We start from the raw sequence: 17,331 nt of genomic DNA on the forward strand, positions 1-17,331 counted from the left end.
ATGGTGCAGAAGGTGCTTTCATTTTGGAAAGGTGGTGCTCTAAGCAGTACAAAGGCTTCGTTTACAGGGCTGACACCCTCCCCTTGCACTCTTCTAAAGACTGTATTCCCCAGGATCACTTTATCCCCTGCCTTTCACTGTGCCAGGAGCATTTCCTTGTATACACATCCACCTGAAACGGGCCACACTCCCTTCCATTTCATGTCTCCCTCTGCCACCAGCTCTACCAATTTTGCACGCTGGGCACCAACACCCAAAGGGGTCACCCAGATGCATGTATTTTTCTTTAAATATTTTCAGGTCACAAAAATTCATGTAATCCGCAAAAGGGGGTTAGAATCACAGAAGTAATCTTTTTACAAATTTGCACGTGCTCTTTCATATGCAAGCATACAAACTCACACATGCAATTCCTCCCTGCTCTCCAGCTTGTGCACCTCACAAGAATCTGCACACAGCCAGATATACTTACTCTGTCCCCATCCTGGCTGCCTCCATATGCACAGACCCCCAACTCAGGCACACATGTAGCCATGTAAGGGAGTTGGATGTCAATACTCGATGACTCTGCATCTTGTTTGGCACAGTGGCCAAGACTGCCTTCTGTAAAACCACAGCAAGTCTGGTTTTGACACTATACAAGTCAAACCTGCCTTAGCCTTTCACTCCATCCTTATGTCTTGCCCTTTCCTCCCCCAATCCCACCCAGCTGTGCTCTCCACCCAGAGGCAACACCACAAACACTGTCTCTTTAAAACTCTAAATTTGATGTTTGTTCTGTAGAGAGAGGGAATTTGTAACATTCACATTTTCCATACTGCCTCTGCTTGCACTGCCTTGACCCATTTGTAGATAGCACATCCCAGAAACACTTCCCCTATGCACCCAGTATGCAAACATGATCTCCTTTTCTTCAGAAATATTATTCCTTCCTTTCCTCTTCTCTTCTACATCTCCTTCCTTCCATATTGTTTTTATAAATAAGTGTGTGTGTATTTTTGGTGTATGTATAATTTATGTATAAATGTATAATTTTTCAAGATCAAAAGTCTGAATTTAAACAATCAAGACAGAGCCTAAGTTTAGGCAAATATTAACAGCAGGCATGTTACATGCTGTAATAGACTGTTCTGCAGTCTTTCTTTTTAAAGGCAGATGACCAAAAATTTTTCTACAAAGACTTTTCAGAGACATGAGTATGTTGAAAGTCAATAGTCCCTTTAAGAAGTGCCCAGACGTTAGTGCCTGAAGACTCTATTGCAGTTTTAAAGTGAAAGCTTGAACATGGGCAGTGGGGTAATGAGGTTGTCCAGCTTGAAGAAAACGAGGACTAGTTGTGAGGACTGAAGTGCTGGAATATTAACCCTCCCTGACCAAAGAAATGGGAACTGTTACTGTTGCCAGAACCATCCAAACTATCCTGAAACTAGAGGTGGTGCAGGGCATCCTGTCTGACAGATATGTGAGGGTTTCTTTTGTGACTTTGTCATTTGGTCACACTCTCTGCTCTTCCTTTTATAAATTAATGAACAGACATCAATCTGCCTTGCAAAACATGGATACCACCCCTCTCAACTGAAATACAGTGATGGACGTTTTGAGCAGAGCTGATCACAGTTTGCCTCTCAACCAGAGATGGACTTTTAACCCTGTGCCTTGGCCCCTGCAGACAGGGGAGGGTGCTTACCTTGGAAGGAGGAGGAACTGTTCAAAATGGAGCCAAAGGAATAAAATCTAAATTGGCCCCCAGGAGAAAACAATTAATAGAGGCAAACTCCAGCATATCTGTCTGTGTACACATGTGTGCATGTGTTGGGGGAGTTGCTAGAAGCCTGGGGAACAATACCCTGTGCATATTTTAGAAATGCTACAGGAACTGCAGAGCTAGGGCATGACAACAGCAAGAAATGTCCTATTACCTATGGGTAAATGTTTCATACATAGCATTTTCTGGGAAGTGTATATGTGAACTCACAGTCCGTTAGCTCAGGCTTTTGGCACATCACTCTTCCTCTTCTCTGTCAAAACTAGTACACACATAAATCCCAAGCTAGACAGAGGACAAAGGAATATCCTTCCCCAACCACATCAAACTCCCGCATATGCTTCCTTTAGCCTACCAGCATTTTGTGTTACCGCCTATGTGCCTGCTCAGAGATACATGTTCCCTGCCATATACCAATATACTCATATGCAGTATCCAACCAGCAGGTGCATTCCCCAAAAGGTACCTATCAGCATTGCACTCACAGTCCCCGTATAGATGTCCTATAAAAAAATGCAGTATAACTCTGCTTTTTTCCTTCCCCATACCCACCTCTGAACACATCAGCTTTCACATTTGCCTACTATCTGTGTAAATGTACCCTCTACGCTCCTCCTATCCCATCACTCCTCCTCAATATCTATATGGATGGACATACTCTGTCCATGTGTCTCAAACACTTCATGCATACATCTTGTCATTCTTCACACCTCAACCACAGCTATTTCTCTCCTATGGCTCCAGGATTGAACTATTGCGTTGTCCATTTCCCAGCGACAAGGGGTCTAGTTGCAGGGTTATTGATTGGTTTTCATGCAGACAGATGGATCTGCCTTTGGTCTCCCCACCAAAATCCACCTCTGCATGGGCTGATTGTCACTGCTCCAGGGATAGGATTTCACCAGGAGACCACCCTCCATGCAAACATCTTTCACCCAGGCCATGGATGGTAATAAATGGAGTCAGGCTGAGCCATAATAAAAGCAATTGAGTGGGTTACCTGTGCAGACATGAGATTTATAACTCCTCATATTTGATGTGATTGTTTTATTGAGTTCTCAGTGCAGTTAGGATGCCGTTTATTTATTTATTTATATGCCTACTTATCAGGGTGGAGGGGGGAGGCTGTCACAGTCTAGCTAGCATTCAGCCTCCGTCTTGTCAGATACGAGCGCAAAGAAGAGGGCTCTCTAGTTTTGCTCTGCCTTTTACCTAGGCTTGGGCTTAGTGGTTGAACCCTGGCCAGGTATCTCATTTCCTATAATAAATAAAGATGTTTCAGGATCCCTGAAACCTTGAAAATGGTCTGAATTACGAGCCTAGCAGAAGCTAAGGGGATGGTGTAAAGAAAGGTGTGTGTATCTACTCATTTTCTAAAAGAACCTCTCGAAAGAAATTCCTATTTATGCTGTGCCTGTTCTGGACAATGGGCTGTGATCTATGCACAGAGCCTCTTTATGCTATTGCAGTAGAAATAGTAAGCACCAGCATTGCTTCTGACTGTCATCACATGTGAGCATTGAGAAATATTAGCAGGTGCAAATTGATTGGAAATGAATATTTGTAAGTGCTCTCCGAGGAGTTTGGAAACCTGGTGATTAGATTTGTGATTTTCAGCTGGGTAGATAGCCATATAAGTGCTACAAAATCAGCTCTCAGGTACTGGCACTAGAGAAAATTGGAGGATAGCACTGAATATCGTACTGTCTAGTATTTCATCACAAGCCTAACGGTGTTTGTTGTGGGTTTTCCAGCTCCTCTAGTCAAGTGATAGCATGAGAATTTCAGTTCTCATTTAATAAAGTATGTTTCTAGTGCTTGTGGGGCTTGAAAAGGAGCCTTCCTGAAGACTCAAAGGACTGCATTGTTAAGGTATTTTTAAAGTTGTTTAATGGGAGTCAGATATCCAAATCCCTTTAAAAATTTAGGGTAGAAAAGAGAAAACAAGTGAAAACAAACCCACATTATATTACAAGTACTGATGATTTTTATGCCAATTGTATGATTTAGGCTTTGTCTTGGCATTTTAAAACAGTTGGGACTGGTAAATATGGCCATGCGTGTATAGGCTCCGATAGATTAATTGGGATTACAGTGGAAAAATCTTAATTCCTGTTAGCTCTCAGTTTAAAGTATGATTGGGAGGAAACCTCAAACCTTTCTGACACTTTCATGAGTAGTAAACATCATCAGAGCCTTCTACACACAGATGGAATTTCTAAAGACCTAGTTAGCTGCACAGATGTCAGGCCAATGCTTTTGGAGTCTCTACCTTTCCCTTTATAGAGACGCTTCCCAAAAGTGGGATCCCTAAATATTTTGCTGATTGTAAGTGGAGAGCCTAAACTCCACTTGCGTTTCAGCATGGCTTAATTAAAGACCATGGAATCTAAGTCAAGCTCAGACTTTTTCAACTGTTTTGAAATATCTTTTTATTCAAGTAATATGGAAATCTTTTGTTTGAATGGGCTTTTAGGATCAGAGGTAGATTTTTGGGGATGTTTCATATACCACTGAAAAGGTGACTTTGTTCTGTATGCATCATGTCATCATATCATAAAGGGTCCAGCTGGCCTGCTAGAGCATTATCTATCTCTTTAGCCAACACAAGATTATTTTTTATTGTATCTTTGCTTGTTATTAATGCCATCTAGTTATATATATTTTCCAAGAAATCAGGAATTCCTATGGGATGCAATTCCACAACTTAATGGACCTTCCTATCAGGGGATACCTTCTGCTACCATTTAAATGTTTCCTTTCTTATTTCCCTCCCTTCATTCCTGGCTATACTGCTTTGTTTAAATGTGAATAATTCTTTTCCTGTTGGAGGGACTGTGCCCTTCAGATCAGATCACTATATTGTTCTCGCCACTTCGTCATTGCTTCACCAAGCCACTTATATTTTCTCCTCTTTTCTCCCAAAGTCATATGAATTTTTTCACATAATAGTGATTCTGGTAAATGAGGTTTTAGCTCGAGAAGACTCAGTCACCCAGCACTGAAATGCAGCTACCTCTATGGCAGAATGCAGCAATCATTCACCAGATGCAGAAGGTTGAAAACGTTTAACTTCCAACAAAAATCAAGCTTTCTGTACATCTATACAAAAAGCAAGAGCTGGGATTTTTAGGTGATAAAGAGACCAATGTGGTTCTAAACTTTGAGGTTCACAGAACAGGGAGCTCAAAACTTCCCAGGCACAACCAATTTTACTTGCTAACTGCCTCTGTTGAGCTAATATCTCTGCAATATGAAAATTAGAAAAAATGCAGCTATCTTATTGTAGTTCCCACCATACAACCTTCCAGTGGCCAGATATGAGGAATAAGACAAAAGGAAATGCTGTTAGCATTCATTTACTCTTTCGGCTGCAGTAACATTTGTCTGTAACCTTTGCTTTACGAGCCTGTCCTTTATTTGCAATGATAAAAAGAAGATAATACCAGGTTTGTGTCTGATGGAAAAGAATCTGAATTTAAAGGAGTATATTCCCTGTAATGAAGCCCTGTGTGACCCAATCACTTTCTTTTCTCAGCTGAAAGCGACTGGCAGTAGAAGTCTTCTACCTTGAGAGCATGCCTTGATGCAGGAAGTCACATGGGAACCTTAGGCTCAGCATCAACTAAGGGAGAGGATCCCTGATCCCGAGTTTCTTCTGTGAGTGCTAAGTACCAGGTTACGAGACCTGGTAAACACTACTGGGTACTGTTGAACAAGTTTTCTTCACCCCTGCCTTGCACAAGCACATTGTCAGTCAGACGCTAATCCAGTCTACGTGACCAGTCTAATCCTTGGCCTCTCTATTGAGAAAACTGACTTGTGGCTACTAAATACTGATGGTGGCAGTAGGTTTGTGTGACACACACACACATACTTGCCAGTTAAAACTGTGCAATTCACCCTGTGTTCACTGAAGCCATGCAGTTGTCACTACTTTTGGTCACTATGAACAAGCTGCCATTAGAGATACCCTGTACTCTTCCAACTTATTACCTGTCCTCCAAGAATTCTGTATTTATTCAGTGGGAAAGACAGGGAAAGATTCACCAGTGACTTTGGCCAGGGTGTCCTTTGGGGAAATTCTCAAGTGAGGCTAGTGAGAGTGACTCAGAAAGCTCTGTTTGCATAACATTGATTTCTTCCGCATATGACACAGCCTGATACGCCTGCCTTTGGCCAGACGCGATTTTTTTCTCTTGAGACGTTATGTTTACCTCAGTTGGGATTCTGCTCAATTCTATCTCCCTTGAATGGGCTAAAGTCTCAGCTGATGTAAAACAATGTAGCTCCAGTTTTGAGCCCTTTCTCATTTAGTGAAAGCTCACACTGAGTTTTACAAAGGTAGCTAAATACTGGTATTTTCATTTTACAGATGGCAAAGCAATCTCATAAGGAGTCCGTGTGACCTGCCCAAGATCAACCAGAAAGTTAATGACAGAACTGGTAAGAGAAATCTGATCTCCTAATATGCCATTCTTTACTCTAAACTACAGGCCTGCCCATGGCCACTGAAATTGGCCACATGCTCAATAATGTACAAGTATATTTCTCTGATCGTTATAACCTGAATCAATGTGTGTGTTCTTCCATATGTATTTTTTAAAAGCACATAATTATCGGAGACTTTAATCACGAATTATTAGCCAATTGTTATATAATGAAACAAGAAAGATCTCCCCAAAGCAAGCGCTTAACACTAGAATTTAATGTAGACCCAATACCTAAGAGAAGATAGAAAAAAAATCTAATGGCTTGACCGAGATAATATATCCACTAAACTCTATTCCCTGCCGTGGGGTATTAGTTAGCTCAGGAACTGAAGGTCCAAAGTGTATCCTGAAGACTGACTAAACTCCATAATGCTTTGGCTTCGGCATTCCTTGGATAAGGTCTAACTGGGAGGCCCTAGTACTGAACCCAGATGCAGGAGAGCTGGGATAGAGGGACAAATTGTGAGGGTGTTGTTTTGCTTTGTTTTTCTGGACCACTAAGAAATTCATTAATTTAAGAGAAGCAGGAAATAATGCTTAAACAACAATGCCCATTGCATCACTCGCTGCATAACCGTGAACGTTTATCTGTGATGTGTTCCGTCCTGTTCCTACCAAAGTACACTGTCTAATTCAAAAGGGGTTTTTGGGCTGATTATTATCTCATGAAACCTCTGTTCTTAGGCTAACTGTACGTGCTGCAAAACAAAGGAAAAACATCTGCCTCCAAGTCCATATTTAGGAGACCGCCGCAAGGCTTACAGCAGTGCCTAAATACAGTGAAATATTCTAATGTGAAGTGACCAAAGATAACTTGTTTATAGTCATATGATAGATGGCAAAGATCCGGCTGGCAGGCTGCTCAAGAAGCAAGGTGCTCAAGTGATTTAAAGTAAGCATTAATTGCTTACCAAAGAATTAAGAGCTTCTGTCACTTGTCTGCTTCTCAATTACATGTAGTGTGTATAGGTGTGTGTGTTTACATATATGCATGTATATATATGTGTGTGTACCTACACATACCCAATAGGTTTGTACTGTAAAGCAGCCAATGTATAAAGCGGGAACAGGAAAGCTCCTGGTGCAGAGATAACTGCTCTGTCTTGATCCTGTCAGCTCTGGTGCACTTTGCTTATTAACTAATATACTCCCTGGACTTTTTTTTGCCATAATTAAAGAAAAACTACCGCATAGCAGAAGACTTTTAATTTTTTTCCTGAATCTTGACAGGGTAGTTAAGTCATGTTTTTCACCAGAGTTTGTATCTAGCCTTCATCTGCATGAGTTTGCTATGAACAAGTTTCTGATAAATCTCAGTACTGAATTACATGTTGTCCCAGATGTGTCTCAGTGCAATACTGACAGATCAGGACAATGTAAGCACATAGAATTAATGTATCACAAAAATAATTAACGGAAAATAGATGTTAAAAATGTTTTAGGGAGACTTCAAAAATCAAACTGAAACTGCTTTGTTTTGTAGTCTCTCACCTGAAAGCCTTTGTTAATGTTAGACTAATCCCCGGAAAGAAAGAAAATAAAAAGTAATTAATACATTATCAGAAAAATAATAACCAAAAGTAATTTTTTTTCCATGTACAAGGAGATCTCCATTTTAAAGTGGAGTATTCACGTCTATCTCGGGACATAGGTAACTTCTATTTCTGTAAGTGCCTCGCTTATAGTCTCAAGATGTTAAACTGCTCGTGGACATAGCTCTAACAGTTCTGGACCCAGGGCCAATGCAGATTTTGCTTTGGAAAGTCCACATTTTGCAAAAGTCAGAGAACAGGTATTTCTAGAACGCTGGATTTTAAAACTGTCATCTATCTGAAGCTGCTCAGAGGCTCGAAGTGTTAGATTAATTCAAATTTCTGATCGTACCGCGGGTAAGGGATATGCTGTTACAAAGGGATGACCCAATTATGTATGTGTATTTTGACAACAGGAGAGAGAAAATGTGTATTTAAATCGTGGACTTAGTCTCCTCTTTGTGTTTTGTGAGTTTTGTGAGCTGGAGTTACAAAGTGACTGGACTGATGAAGCTCGCGCTACTCTCTGCGGCACTGGGATTGGGCCCTTATACACTCACTACTTCCTATTCGGCTGCAGTTTTTCCCCCATTCACTGTCCTGTTCTTGCCTAGCACAGACATGCAAATTTTATGACCTGTGATATGGTGGGGTCACTCCTCATAGAAGTGAGTTTTAGGGAGCCTCATACAAAGGTGAACAGTGAGAAGTTGGGCCTAATTTTTTTAAAGGAATGGGGAAAGATTTCAGCACATGAAGGCAAAATGTGCTTGTGCCTTGGTGACTACACACTCAAATGCCATCGCAGTATCAATCGAATGTGGTGGGTCACAGCTGAGCCTCTTTAATATAATAATACTTAGCAGCTACAAAGCCCTTGTCCCTCTGAAAACATTTTATAAGTGCAATCTAACTGACATCTGTTCCCACCTCCTTCTGAGAAGGATCAGTTTTCATTTCCAGGGTGGGGAAACTGAGGTACAAAAGCCCTGCCATAAACTGGTAGCAAAGGTGGGAGCAAAACCTGACGCTCAGGCTCCTGCTCAGGACATCGCAACCCGGATGTGAGGCATCAGATCCAGCAGGCATAAGGCTGAGACTTCACTGACATTTGGATGCTAAGAGCCCTTGAGCTGGCCAAAGTATACGCGCATGTTGGGTCCATGTATGCTATTCCTCTAAAGAGCCCATGGCCGTTCCTCTGGACTTCTATACAACCAGCTTAATTCCTCCCAGGGATAGCTGGCTGTCCTTCCGCAGCTGCCTTTGTAAGGTGTCTGAATGTCAAACTGTTATTATTTCAGTACCTGACTGAGAGAGTAACAGAGACCTGGAGGTTTTTTAGGAGGGTGTATAATTAGCCGATCAGTATTATGTTACCCTGTTCATAACTTAATAACCATTTTAATACAGATGGCACACACAGGGATAATTTCCTAGGGTAGCCTAGCAGTATATTACAGAGACAGTGTGTCTGAGGGAATCTTTCTTAGCCAAGGTACATTCCACTAGCTAATTCTACCTGCTGTTTTCAAGATGATTTGGGATAATTCCATATCATTTGCAAAATATTAAAACCCATTTATATAGGATGCCAGATTTAGAAATACACAGTCTGAGTTATTAGACATATTTTGATAAATCTGCCATGAAAAGCGCAAGTGAAAAAATATCACTGCATTTTCCCTGCTATTTATTTCTTTTGCTTCCCTTGCTATAAATACACGAGGTTTTAAAAAAAAAATCTGGCTAAACTTGTTATATATCAAAAGGGCCAATATACTGATTTGTGTGTTTTTATCCATGCGGACACTACAAAAGCCTGTGTGTATATTTACATATACCCCATATACATTTATCTGAGTGGGGAGCGCTGTATATTTTGCACCGCGTGCAAAATTTCTTGTATTTTTACTCTGTCGGTGAGGTGTTTTGTACCAATGTACGTACCCTTTGCAAATATGCCTCTGTTACTCTTTTTCTAGAAGTTGTATTTCTGTGGTCATAGTCAAGGTATCTGTATATACATTACACTAAACCAGCGTAATTACTTTTACTGTGTGCGTAGGAGTGTTGTGTGTCGCCAAAGTGTGAAGATCTGATGTATGTTGTGTTTGAATGTACCGCGGTGTGAACAGTCCGAGCGCTTTACCGTGGGTTAGTACCGGATTACATCTACCACCGGCCTTTTTCTCTTGCACCGATCCTTTCCTTTTGGCTGTCATATGATTATTTTTGTCACCTCAAACCTGAGACCAAATCTGAGTCCCTCCACCAACAAAAGTCTCAGCCTAGCAGCCGGGGGAGGAGATGGGGGGAAGCGGTTCGCTAGTGCTCAATCGATCCTCCTGCTTCCCAGCCTCCTGCCAGGACAGGGACCAGCCCCGGCCGGGACCCGCGGGCACCGAAGGAGCAGCGCTCCCCGGCCCGGGGAACGCACCGCCTGGCAAGTTTAGGCTCTCCCTCGGGTTAGCGACGAGGGAGGAGCCGGGGGGAGTGGGTGCAAGGGAAGCCTGCCTCCGGCACTCCGCGGCTTGGCAGCGGGGAGCGGCAGCTTTTCGTCTCGGAGCCCTAATGCCCTGGCGAGGCTGGCGGTCATTTGCACCCCGGGAGGGGTGTCGGGGGGACAGGGGAAAACCCGGCTTCGCCGCCCGTCACCCCGCCAGCCCGAGCAGCCCCCAGACCTTGCGGCACCGCCGGGCTGCTCGGTGAGGAGCACATCTGCCGTGGCGGCAGCGCTGCCCGCCCCGGGCCCGGCGGCCGGTGCAAGCTGCGGCCCCGCAGCGGGCGGCAGAGCCCCGGGGCAGAGCCGCTCCCCCGCTGCCCGGATCTGGGGCGGGGGGGGGGGGCAACCGCCTCCGGCCCCGCTGCCCAGGGCTGTGCTCGGGGGTCACGGCGGGGCCGGGGAGCGCCCGCTGGGCCGGGGCCGGGGGCTGGCGGGCCATGCCCAGGGGTCCCAGTTCGGGTGGGGGGTTGGAACAGGCCGGATCTAACCTGACCGAGGAAGGACCGGGCCGTCCGCGCCCTCGAGAGCGGTTTTATGGGGCGGTAAAGAGGCGACCGGGCCGCGAGCAGGACTGCGGGGTCGCTCTTACCTGTTTATGGAGGAGACGCTGGGGACCGTGTCGTTGTCGCAGATGCCCTCGGCCAGTAGCCTGTCCCGGATCTCCCAGGCGAACATCGTCGGGTTTTGTCTCTTGTACTCGGCGATTTTATCCACTACTTTGGGGGTCGCCACTTTGGGTTTGGAGCCGCCGATCACGCCGGGCTTGATGCTTCCCGTCTCGTAATACCTGCACAAAGGACGGTCACTGACCTGCCGTGACCGGAACAGCCCGGCCGGCCCCGAGCACCCGGTGCTCGGCTGCCCCTCGGGGCGCCCCGCGGTCCCCCGCCCCGCTCCCCACCTCGGCTTCGGCCCGCCAGTGCGCGCCGTGGGGCCGCGGCGGTTCGGGGGCCGCATGGCGGGGCTCCGCGGGGCGTCGGGCCTCCTGGGGGAGTCCCTTCTCCTCCCCGGGGCTCGCTCCCGCTCTCTCTTTCTCCCCCCCCCCTCCCCACTCCCTTTTCTTTTTTTTATTTGTGTGTGTGGGAGAAGCGAGGGGCGCTGAGGCCGCCTCCCCCTTCCCCCGCCTCACACGCACACACTCGTTTCAGGCCCGGGGATCGGGAAACAAAACAGAAACCCTCGCCCCGATGCGGCGGGCCGGAGGCGAAGCCCGCCGGCCGCGGGGCCAGGCCGGGCGGCCCGGGAGGGGGCGCGGGGAGCGGGCGGTGCCGGGCTCTGCCCTCGCCGCCCCCGGCCGGCCTCCCCCGGCTCGGGGCGCCGGCCGGTTTGTTCCCCTCCCCCTTCCCGGGTCCCTCGGAAGCGGGTGCTCGTACGGGGCGGCCTCAGCCCGGGTCCCCGCTGGGCGCCAGCGGCTCTGGCCCGCCCATGGCAGCGGGCATGGCCGCTCACAGGCCTGGGGCTCTTCCGCACCGCTCCGCATCCCAGCGGCCGGGGCCCGGGGCGCTGGGTCCCCCCGGCTTCCCTCTGGGGAGATTTCACACCACATTTGGCGGCGAGCGGTTACCGCCGGAATTATTTATTTATTTGGGCCGTTGTTTGTTTATTTACCCGTGTATTTGCTAAGGCCGCTCACAGATTGGTGTGAGTTGGGGGATTTTGTTGTTATTGTTGGGGTTTTTTGTCGTTCTTTCGTTTTTTTGTCCCCCCGTCCCTTCTCTTTCCCGCCTACCCCTCGGAAATTGTTTGTCTTCCCAGGAGTTTCCAAACACCGCCGGGGGTGGGGGGGTGGGGTGTCGGGAGGGGCACGTCTTTCCCTGCTGGAGGAGGGGGCCCTGCTCAGCGCGGAGGTGCCGGGGGGGGGGGCCCGGCGCCGCGGGAAGGGCGGGAGGTCACGCCGGAGCGGGGAAGGGATGCACCGTTGCCGTCCCAGGGGAGAGGAAGGAGCTGCCTCTTTCCTTACCTGCCCAGGATCTTGCTGACACAACCGTGGCTGACCCGCAGCTGCCTGGAAATGTCACAGGGTCGCACCCCCTGGTGAGCCAGCTCCACTATCCTTTGTCTCACCACGTCAGGTAGGGGCCTGCCGTTCACAAACACCCCCCCGAGCTGGTTCACACCCCCGTGCCCTGCTGGGGAAAGAGAAATAAAAAAAAAAAAAAAAAACACAACAAGCCACGCACACCAGAAACACACCGTTAGTCGTGGATCCTTCGCCACTCGTACTACAAAATCTCCAGTCACTACAGATGGATGGAGGTGATGGCGGGGGGTCGAGAGGGGGGAACAAGACGTGGGGGAGAGAGAGGAGAGGCGAAAAAGGGAAAAGGGGGGAAAGAAAGAGGGAAAACCAAGAAGAATAAGAGAATGAGAGATAAAGAAAGACAACGAGAAAAATAGAACGAAAGCTAAAGAGAGAAAGAAAAGAAAGGAAGAAAGGGGGGAAAGAGCGAGAGAGAAGGGGAAAGAAAAGAGAAAGGAAGGAAGGAAGAGAAAGGAGGAAAGATGGCAAATGAGGAGAAGGCAGAGCCGGAGACTGTTCCCCCAAACGCCGTCTCCCCTCCCTGGCCCGGAGAGCACCTCTGCCTCCCGCCGCCCCTCCCCGGGACGCGGGAGCAGCGGCTTCCCGGGGCCATTGTGGCGGGGCGAGGATGGAGGCAGTGCCCGCGCCGGCTCCTCTCCCGAGAGTTGGGGAAAGGTGAGCTCCCAAACTCCGGGGCTCAGCGGTTTAGCGGCTCCGGGCGGACCCTGCCGCAATCCCCCTTCTCTCTACTCTCGGGTTTTTATCTCTCCTTTCATTTTCTTTCCACGATTTTCTCTCACATTGTCAATTACAGTTACTCTCCAACCCCGCCCTCCCTCACCTCGCGGCATGTCCCCCATGCAACGCGTCCTCTCCCGTTATTTTCGGAGGCGAGTTGAAGGGATTCAGAGAGAAAAGGAGAAAGGGAAAGAAATGTAGGGAAAGGGAAGGAAAGAAAATATTTTGTGTCCCGCGGCTGGTGTTCGTTTACATACAGACCCTCTCTCTCCCCAGCTTTCGATCTTTAAAAGAAAAATCTTACTGTAAAAAAAAAAAAAAAAATCTAACAGACTCACACGTTTCCGTCTCTCCTCCCACCCCCCGTCTATTTCAGGGAGAATTTCAAATGCTCCTTTTTCCTCCGTTCCTCCCTTTCTAGGCAAAAGACTGCTCGCTCTCAGATAGGACTGCTAGGATCGCTTTTTTCCCGATCTATCTTTCTCCATTTCGAGAAATAACTTAGGGGGAAAAAAATAAATATGCACCTGCTAAGCGTGGGCAGGAGGATCGGGGTGATGGGAATTAAGAGAAATATCTCCTTTTGGGACTCGGCAGAACAGGCGGCTGCGAACCGCTTGCACCTGGGGTGGTCCGCGGTCGAGGCGGGAGCCGCTCGCCCCTGCCCGGGCGTGCAGGCAGCCGCAGGCTCGCAGGCGGTACAGCTCCACTGGCGCTGCCACCTGGGTGTCTCTATCTCCGCAATATCCAGCTGATAGAGCTGTGGAGTGCATTCTGTATTAAAGCTTTCCTTTCACACAACCCTAACCTGCTGTATCTTCCTCGCCAAGAGATCTTAGTTCGTTCTGCAGGTTGCTGAAAAATGATCTGTTTGTATTTTCGCTGAGGTTTTTTTCTCCCCTGCTTCTGACACTGACTTATTGGCTCTGAACTTAGTGGAAACTCTCATTGCCCTGCGATCGATCCAAGTCCTTTCGCACAAATAGAGTTTTTTCCATCTCCCCCACCCCTTCAGGAACACCTCCACGTAACTCCCTCCCAGCCTCCTCGGCCAGGGCGCCGGCGGGCTTCCCCGTCCCTTCCCCGATGAGCCGAGGTTATTTGTTACGTGGTTAGTCTTTCTTATAAGATATTTAGAGTTTCGGAAGGGAGGGGGGATATTTATCTTCCTGCACTAAAACCCACGGGTATGTGTTCAGTGTGTTTTCTTCGTTTGTTCAGAAGCCCTTCTGCACATGTTGCCTCTAAAGTTACAAGACAGCAATTTCTTCGGCAACTCCATGATAAATAATTCAAAGCACCTTTTATAACTCGCATTACCAAGTATTAAAAGCCAACAGAAGCAAAAAAAGATTAAAAATTAATAATTCAAATTATTGCAGCTCGGATATTTTTCACACGAGTGTTTTGCTCTGCCCCGTGGTTTTCTAAGGTTCTTTCTATGAGAGCAGTAAGGTATTTACGTGTATTTATCTGCGTATAAGTGCCGACGTCTGTATATACATGTACCCATCCAGTCGTACCGCTTTCATACAGACCGTGTTTTGCTGGCTCGGTGTGTGTCAGGAGCCCGCGCCCGAAAGCATTTTAATTGCTCACTAATATCGAGGTCTTCAGCTCTCGAAATACACTTTAGGGAACAAATCAAATGTTGATTTTATATATTTTTTTTTTTAATCGGTAGCCCAAATTGTTCACGAATCTCACTGGAGTTTTTAAAAAACCAGCGACAGTGAGATGCCTCCTTCGGCTGCCTACATGTTCCGGATCGTACCGGAGGCAGAATTACTGCGATCGCGTCTGAAAACAGAAAACTAAAAATCGTGTCTGATACACGGACTTTTTTTCCGTTAAAGGTCTTCGAAAATTAAACCCTATATTTTAAGCAGTGTATCCTGGAAATCATTAATTTGGAAACAGGAAGACAGTTACCTACATCCACGTTTGGCGATCTGATGATCATGGGTTTGTCTTTCTGCGCCTTCCTTCTCACGGCAAAATCGGGATTTTTTTAAACTTCAAGCATTTCCATTTTATATCTTTTCGGTTTGTTTTTATGCAGCGGGCAGGGCGTGTCCTCAAAAGTTTCAGTGTCAAAAGTTACAAATTGCTCTTAATTATTCATTTCCTGACTCAAGATGCTCTCAACCTCGGCTTTCTATTTGTATTTTTTTCTGTAATTTAAATCTCGGGATTATTTTCCCTCCGTGCAGTGGAATTAAAATCCCTGAAAATTCCTGGTTACAGACCCTGGTAAAGGGGTCTTTTAACTTTCCTTCGTCCCGCTCTTACAGAAAGGGTCTTTAAAGTGGAAATATATCACGAATGCACTTTCCTCTGTGCCAGGAATGCATTTAAAATGCACACCGGGAATGTGGTAAATAAACCAGGAGGGATCGTGCCTTCTGGGGAGCCTCCGAAGCTGCCAGATCTCCCAGCCATCCAATTGTCCTATTTTTCCCGCAGTCCAGCCTTTTACCGAACCAAACCAAACCGAAGCACGGAACGGCCACCGACCAACCCGCCATTGATTTGAAACTGGCGTCTCCCCTCTCTGCTACTGAAATCCGAAATCAAAGCGAACGGCAACAGATCGCGGGGAACCCGGGGGTTTAGAGCCCCGCAGGGATGCGGGCAGCCCTGGCCCGGCGGGGCAGGGACAGGGAGAGGGTCCAGCCTGGGGGCTGACTCGAGTCGCAATAAACTCGTGTTGTCTGAGGGGCGATGGGGAAAGTGCCTTTGCGGAGGAGAGATCCGGTTAGGGGCGGGGGGGGGGTTGCTTTCTCACACATGCGGCTGGCAGCACAGGCACGGCCGGACACAGCCCCCGGCCCGGGGTCCTGGCCCCCGCCCCGCCGGTGGCACGGAGATGTGCTCCCCCCGGGCCCGGGGCTGCCCGGGACCCTCGCTCTGCCTTCCGAACGCCGCTCTAAGCCCGGGTTTGGCCAGGGGAGGAGAGGATGGCGGTGAAATAATGGACCTGGAGGAGGATCAGGTGAGGAAGAATGGTTGGGGAAGGAGGAATGGAGGGATGAGAAAGAAGGAGAGCAGCGGAAGGAGCCGGGCTCCAGTACTCACGGTGCATTGCTGAGAAGGGGTCTGCCTTGCAGTGCATATCCATGGGGAGGCAAAGGAAGGGGAAGAAATCGGCTGAAGCCGCCGTGTCGCCTCTAAAACTCAACTTCAAGACTTAGGGGAGAAAAAAAATAACAAAAAAAACAAACCAAAAAAAAAAAAAAAAGCGAAACACACAAGGAGAGGAGAGGAGGGGAGCGGCGGGGTGCGCTGGCCCCCCTGCCCGGCAGAGCGGGGAGCGAAGTACTTTCCGGGGGGCGGGAGGGCTGCACCGGCTCTTGGGGGACCGGGGCGGCGGGGCCGGCGGAGTCAGCAGAGTCCGTGGGAGCGGGGGGCTGGCGGCGCCGGGGGGCAGGTGGGTGTCATGGCTGGGAGGGCTCAGAGCATCCCCGGCGGCGGGGAGGGGGTGCCGGAGCAAGGTGCGGCCGGCGGCCAGGCGGCAGAAGGACACGGCTCTTCCTCCTCCTCCTCCTCCTCCTCCTCCCGTGGTCCGGGGCTAGTTCATTTAAGTTCAAAGCAGAGTAGCAATCCCCGGGAAATCTGCGGGCGGCGGGCGGGCGCGCCCCCTCCTCTCGGCCGGGCGGAGGATCCGGCGCCCGGCGGACTTTGGCCCGAGGTGGGAAGTGCTTGCGAGGAGCCGGGGCCGGAGACTGGAGCCTCCGCTCCCGGTGTGTGTCTCTCTAAAAGCCGCAGCGCCCTCAGCCCCCCGCCCGCCTCCCCGGAGATGGATGACTTGTCAGACAAAGGCAATAGATTCCGACACTCTCTGATTCGCCAGCGCGCCGAGCCGAGCGCGGCCAGGAGAGGAGAGGAGAGGAGAGGGGAGAGGAGAGGAGAGAGGAGGGCCGGGCCGGCGGCGCTCGGCGCGGGGGGGCCGCCGCCTTCGGGACCCGGCGGCGGGGGAGCCCCGGCCGCGCACTCCGGAGCGCCCCGAGCCACGCGTGTGCGGGGCGGCGGCGGCCCTAGCCGGACCGCGGGAAGGGACGGGAGCCCCGCTTTGTTTTCAGTCGCGGTTCTGGGTCTGTAACTCCCGTGTTTAACCCGCGCACATGCAGCGGCTCGGGAGTTTCGTCTCCCGTCTCACGCCCCGCGCCTTTTTACCGGAGACTTTATTCGGGGTGAAACGGGCCGGGGCGGGGGAGGAAGGTCGATACACATCAAGGCTTCCGCGGTGTGCGACTTGGAGTGGGGACAGACGGGCC

General features: G+C 48.8%; 1 protein-coding gene across 7 annotated transcripts in view; it reads right to left on the reverse strand.

The window, feature by feature from the left end:
• The window catches only part of PAX2 (paired box 2), an 86,532-nt gene extending 69,962 nt beyond the window's left edge, over positions 1 to 16,570 (reverse strand). For 5 of the 7 annotated variants that reach the window (XM_074907316.1, XM_074907318.1, XM_074907320.1 and 2 more), the window contains exons 1-3: positions 16,133 to 16,570; positions 12,257 to 12,425; positions 10,886 to 11,083 (exon numbers count right to left, since the gene is read on the reverse strand). In XM_074907316.1, coding sequence (XP_074763417.1) covers positions 10,886 to 11,083; positions 12,257 to 12,425; positions 16,133 to 16,175 — 410 coding nt within the window. In that variant the 5' untranslated portion in view covers positions 16,176 to 16,570. The remainder of the gene's footprint in view (positions 1 to 10,885; positions 11,084 to 12,256; positions 12,426 to 16,132) is intronic. The other 2 variants (XM_074907322.1, XM_074907321.1) reach the window with 1 other exon arrangement.
• Between the last annotated feature and the right edge of the window lie 761 nt (positions 16,571 to 17,331).

Source organism: Athene noctua, chromosome 5 (genome assembly GCF_965140245.1).
Source record: "Athene noctua chromosome 5, bAthNoc1.hap1.1, whole genome shotgun sequence".
In the NCBI taxonomy this organism is placed as follows: domain Eukaryota; kingdom Metazoa; phylum Chordata; class Aves; order Strigiformes; family Strigidae; genus Athene; species Athene noctua.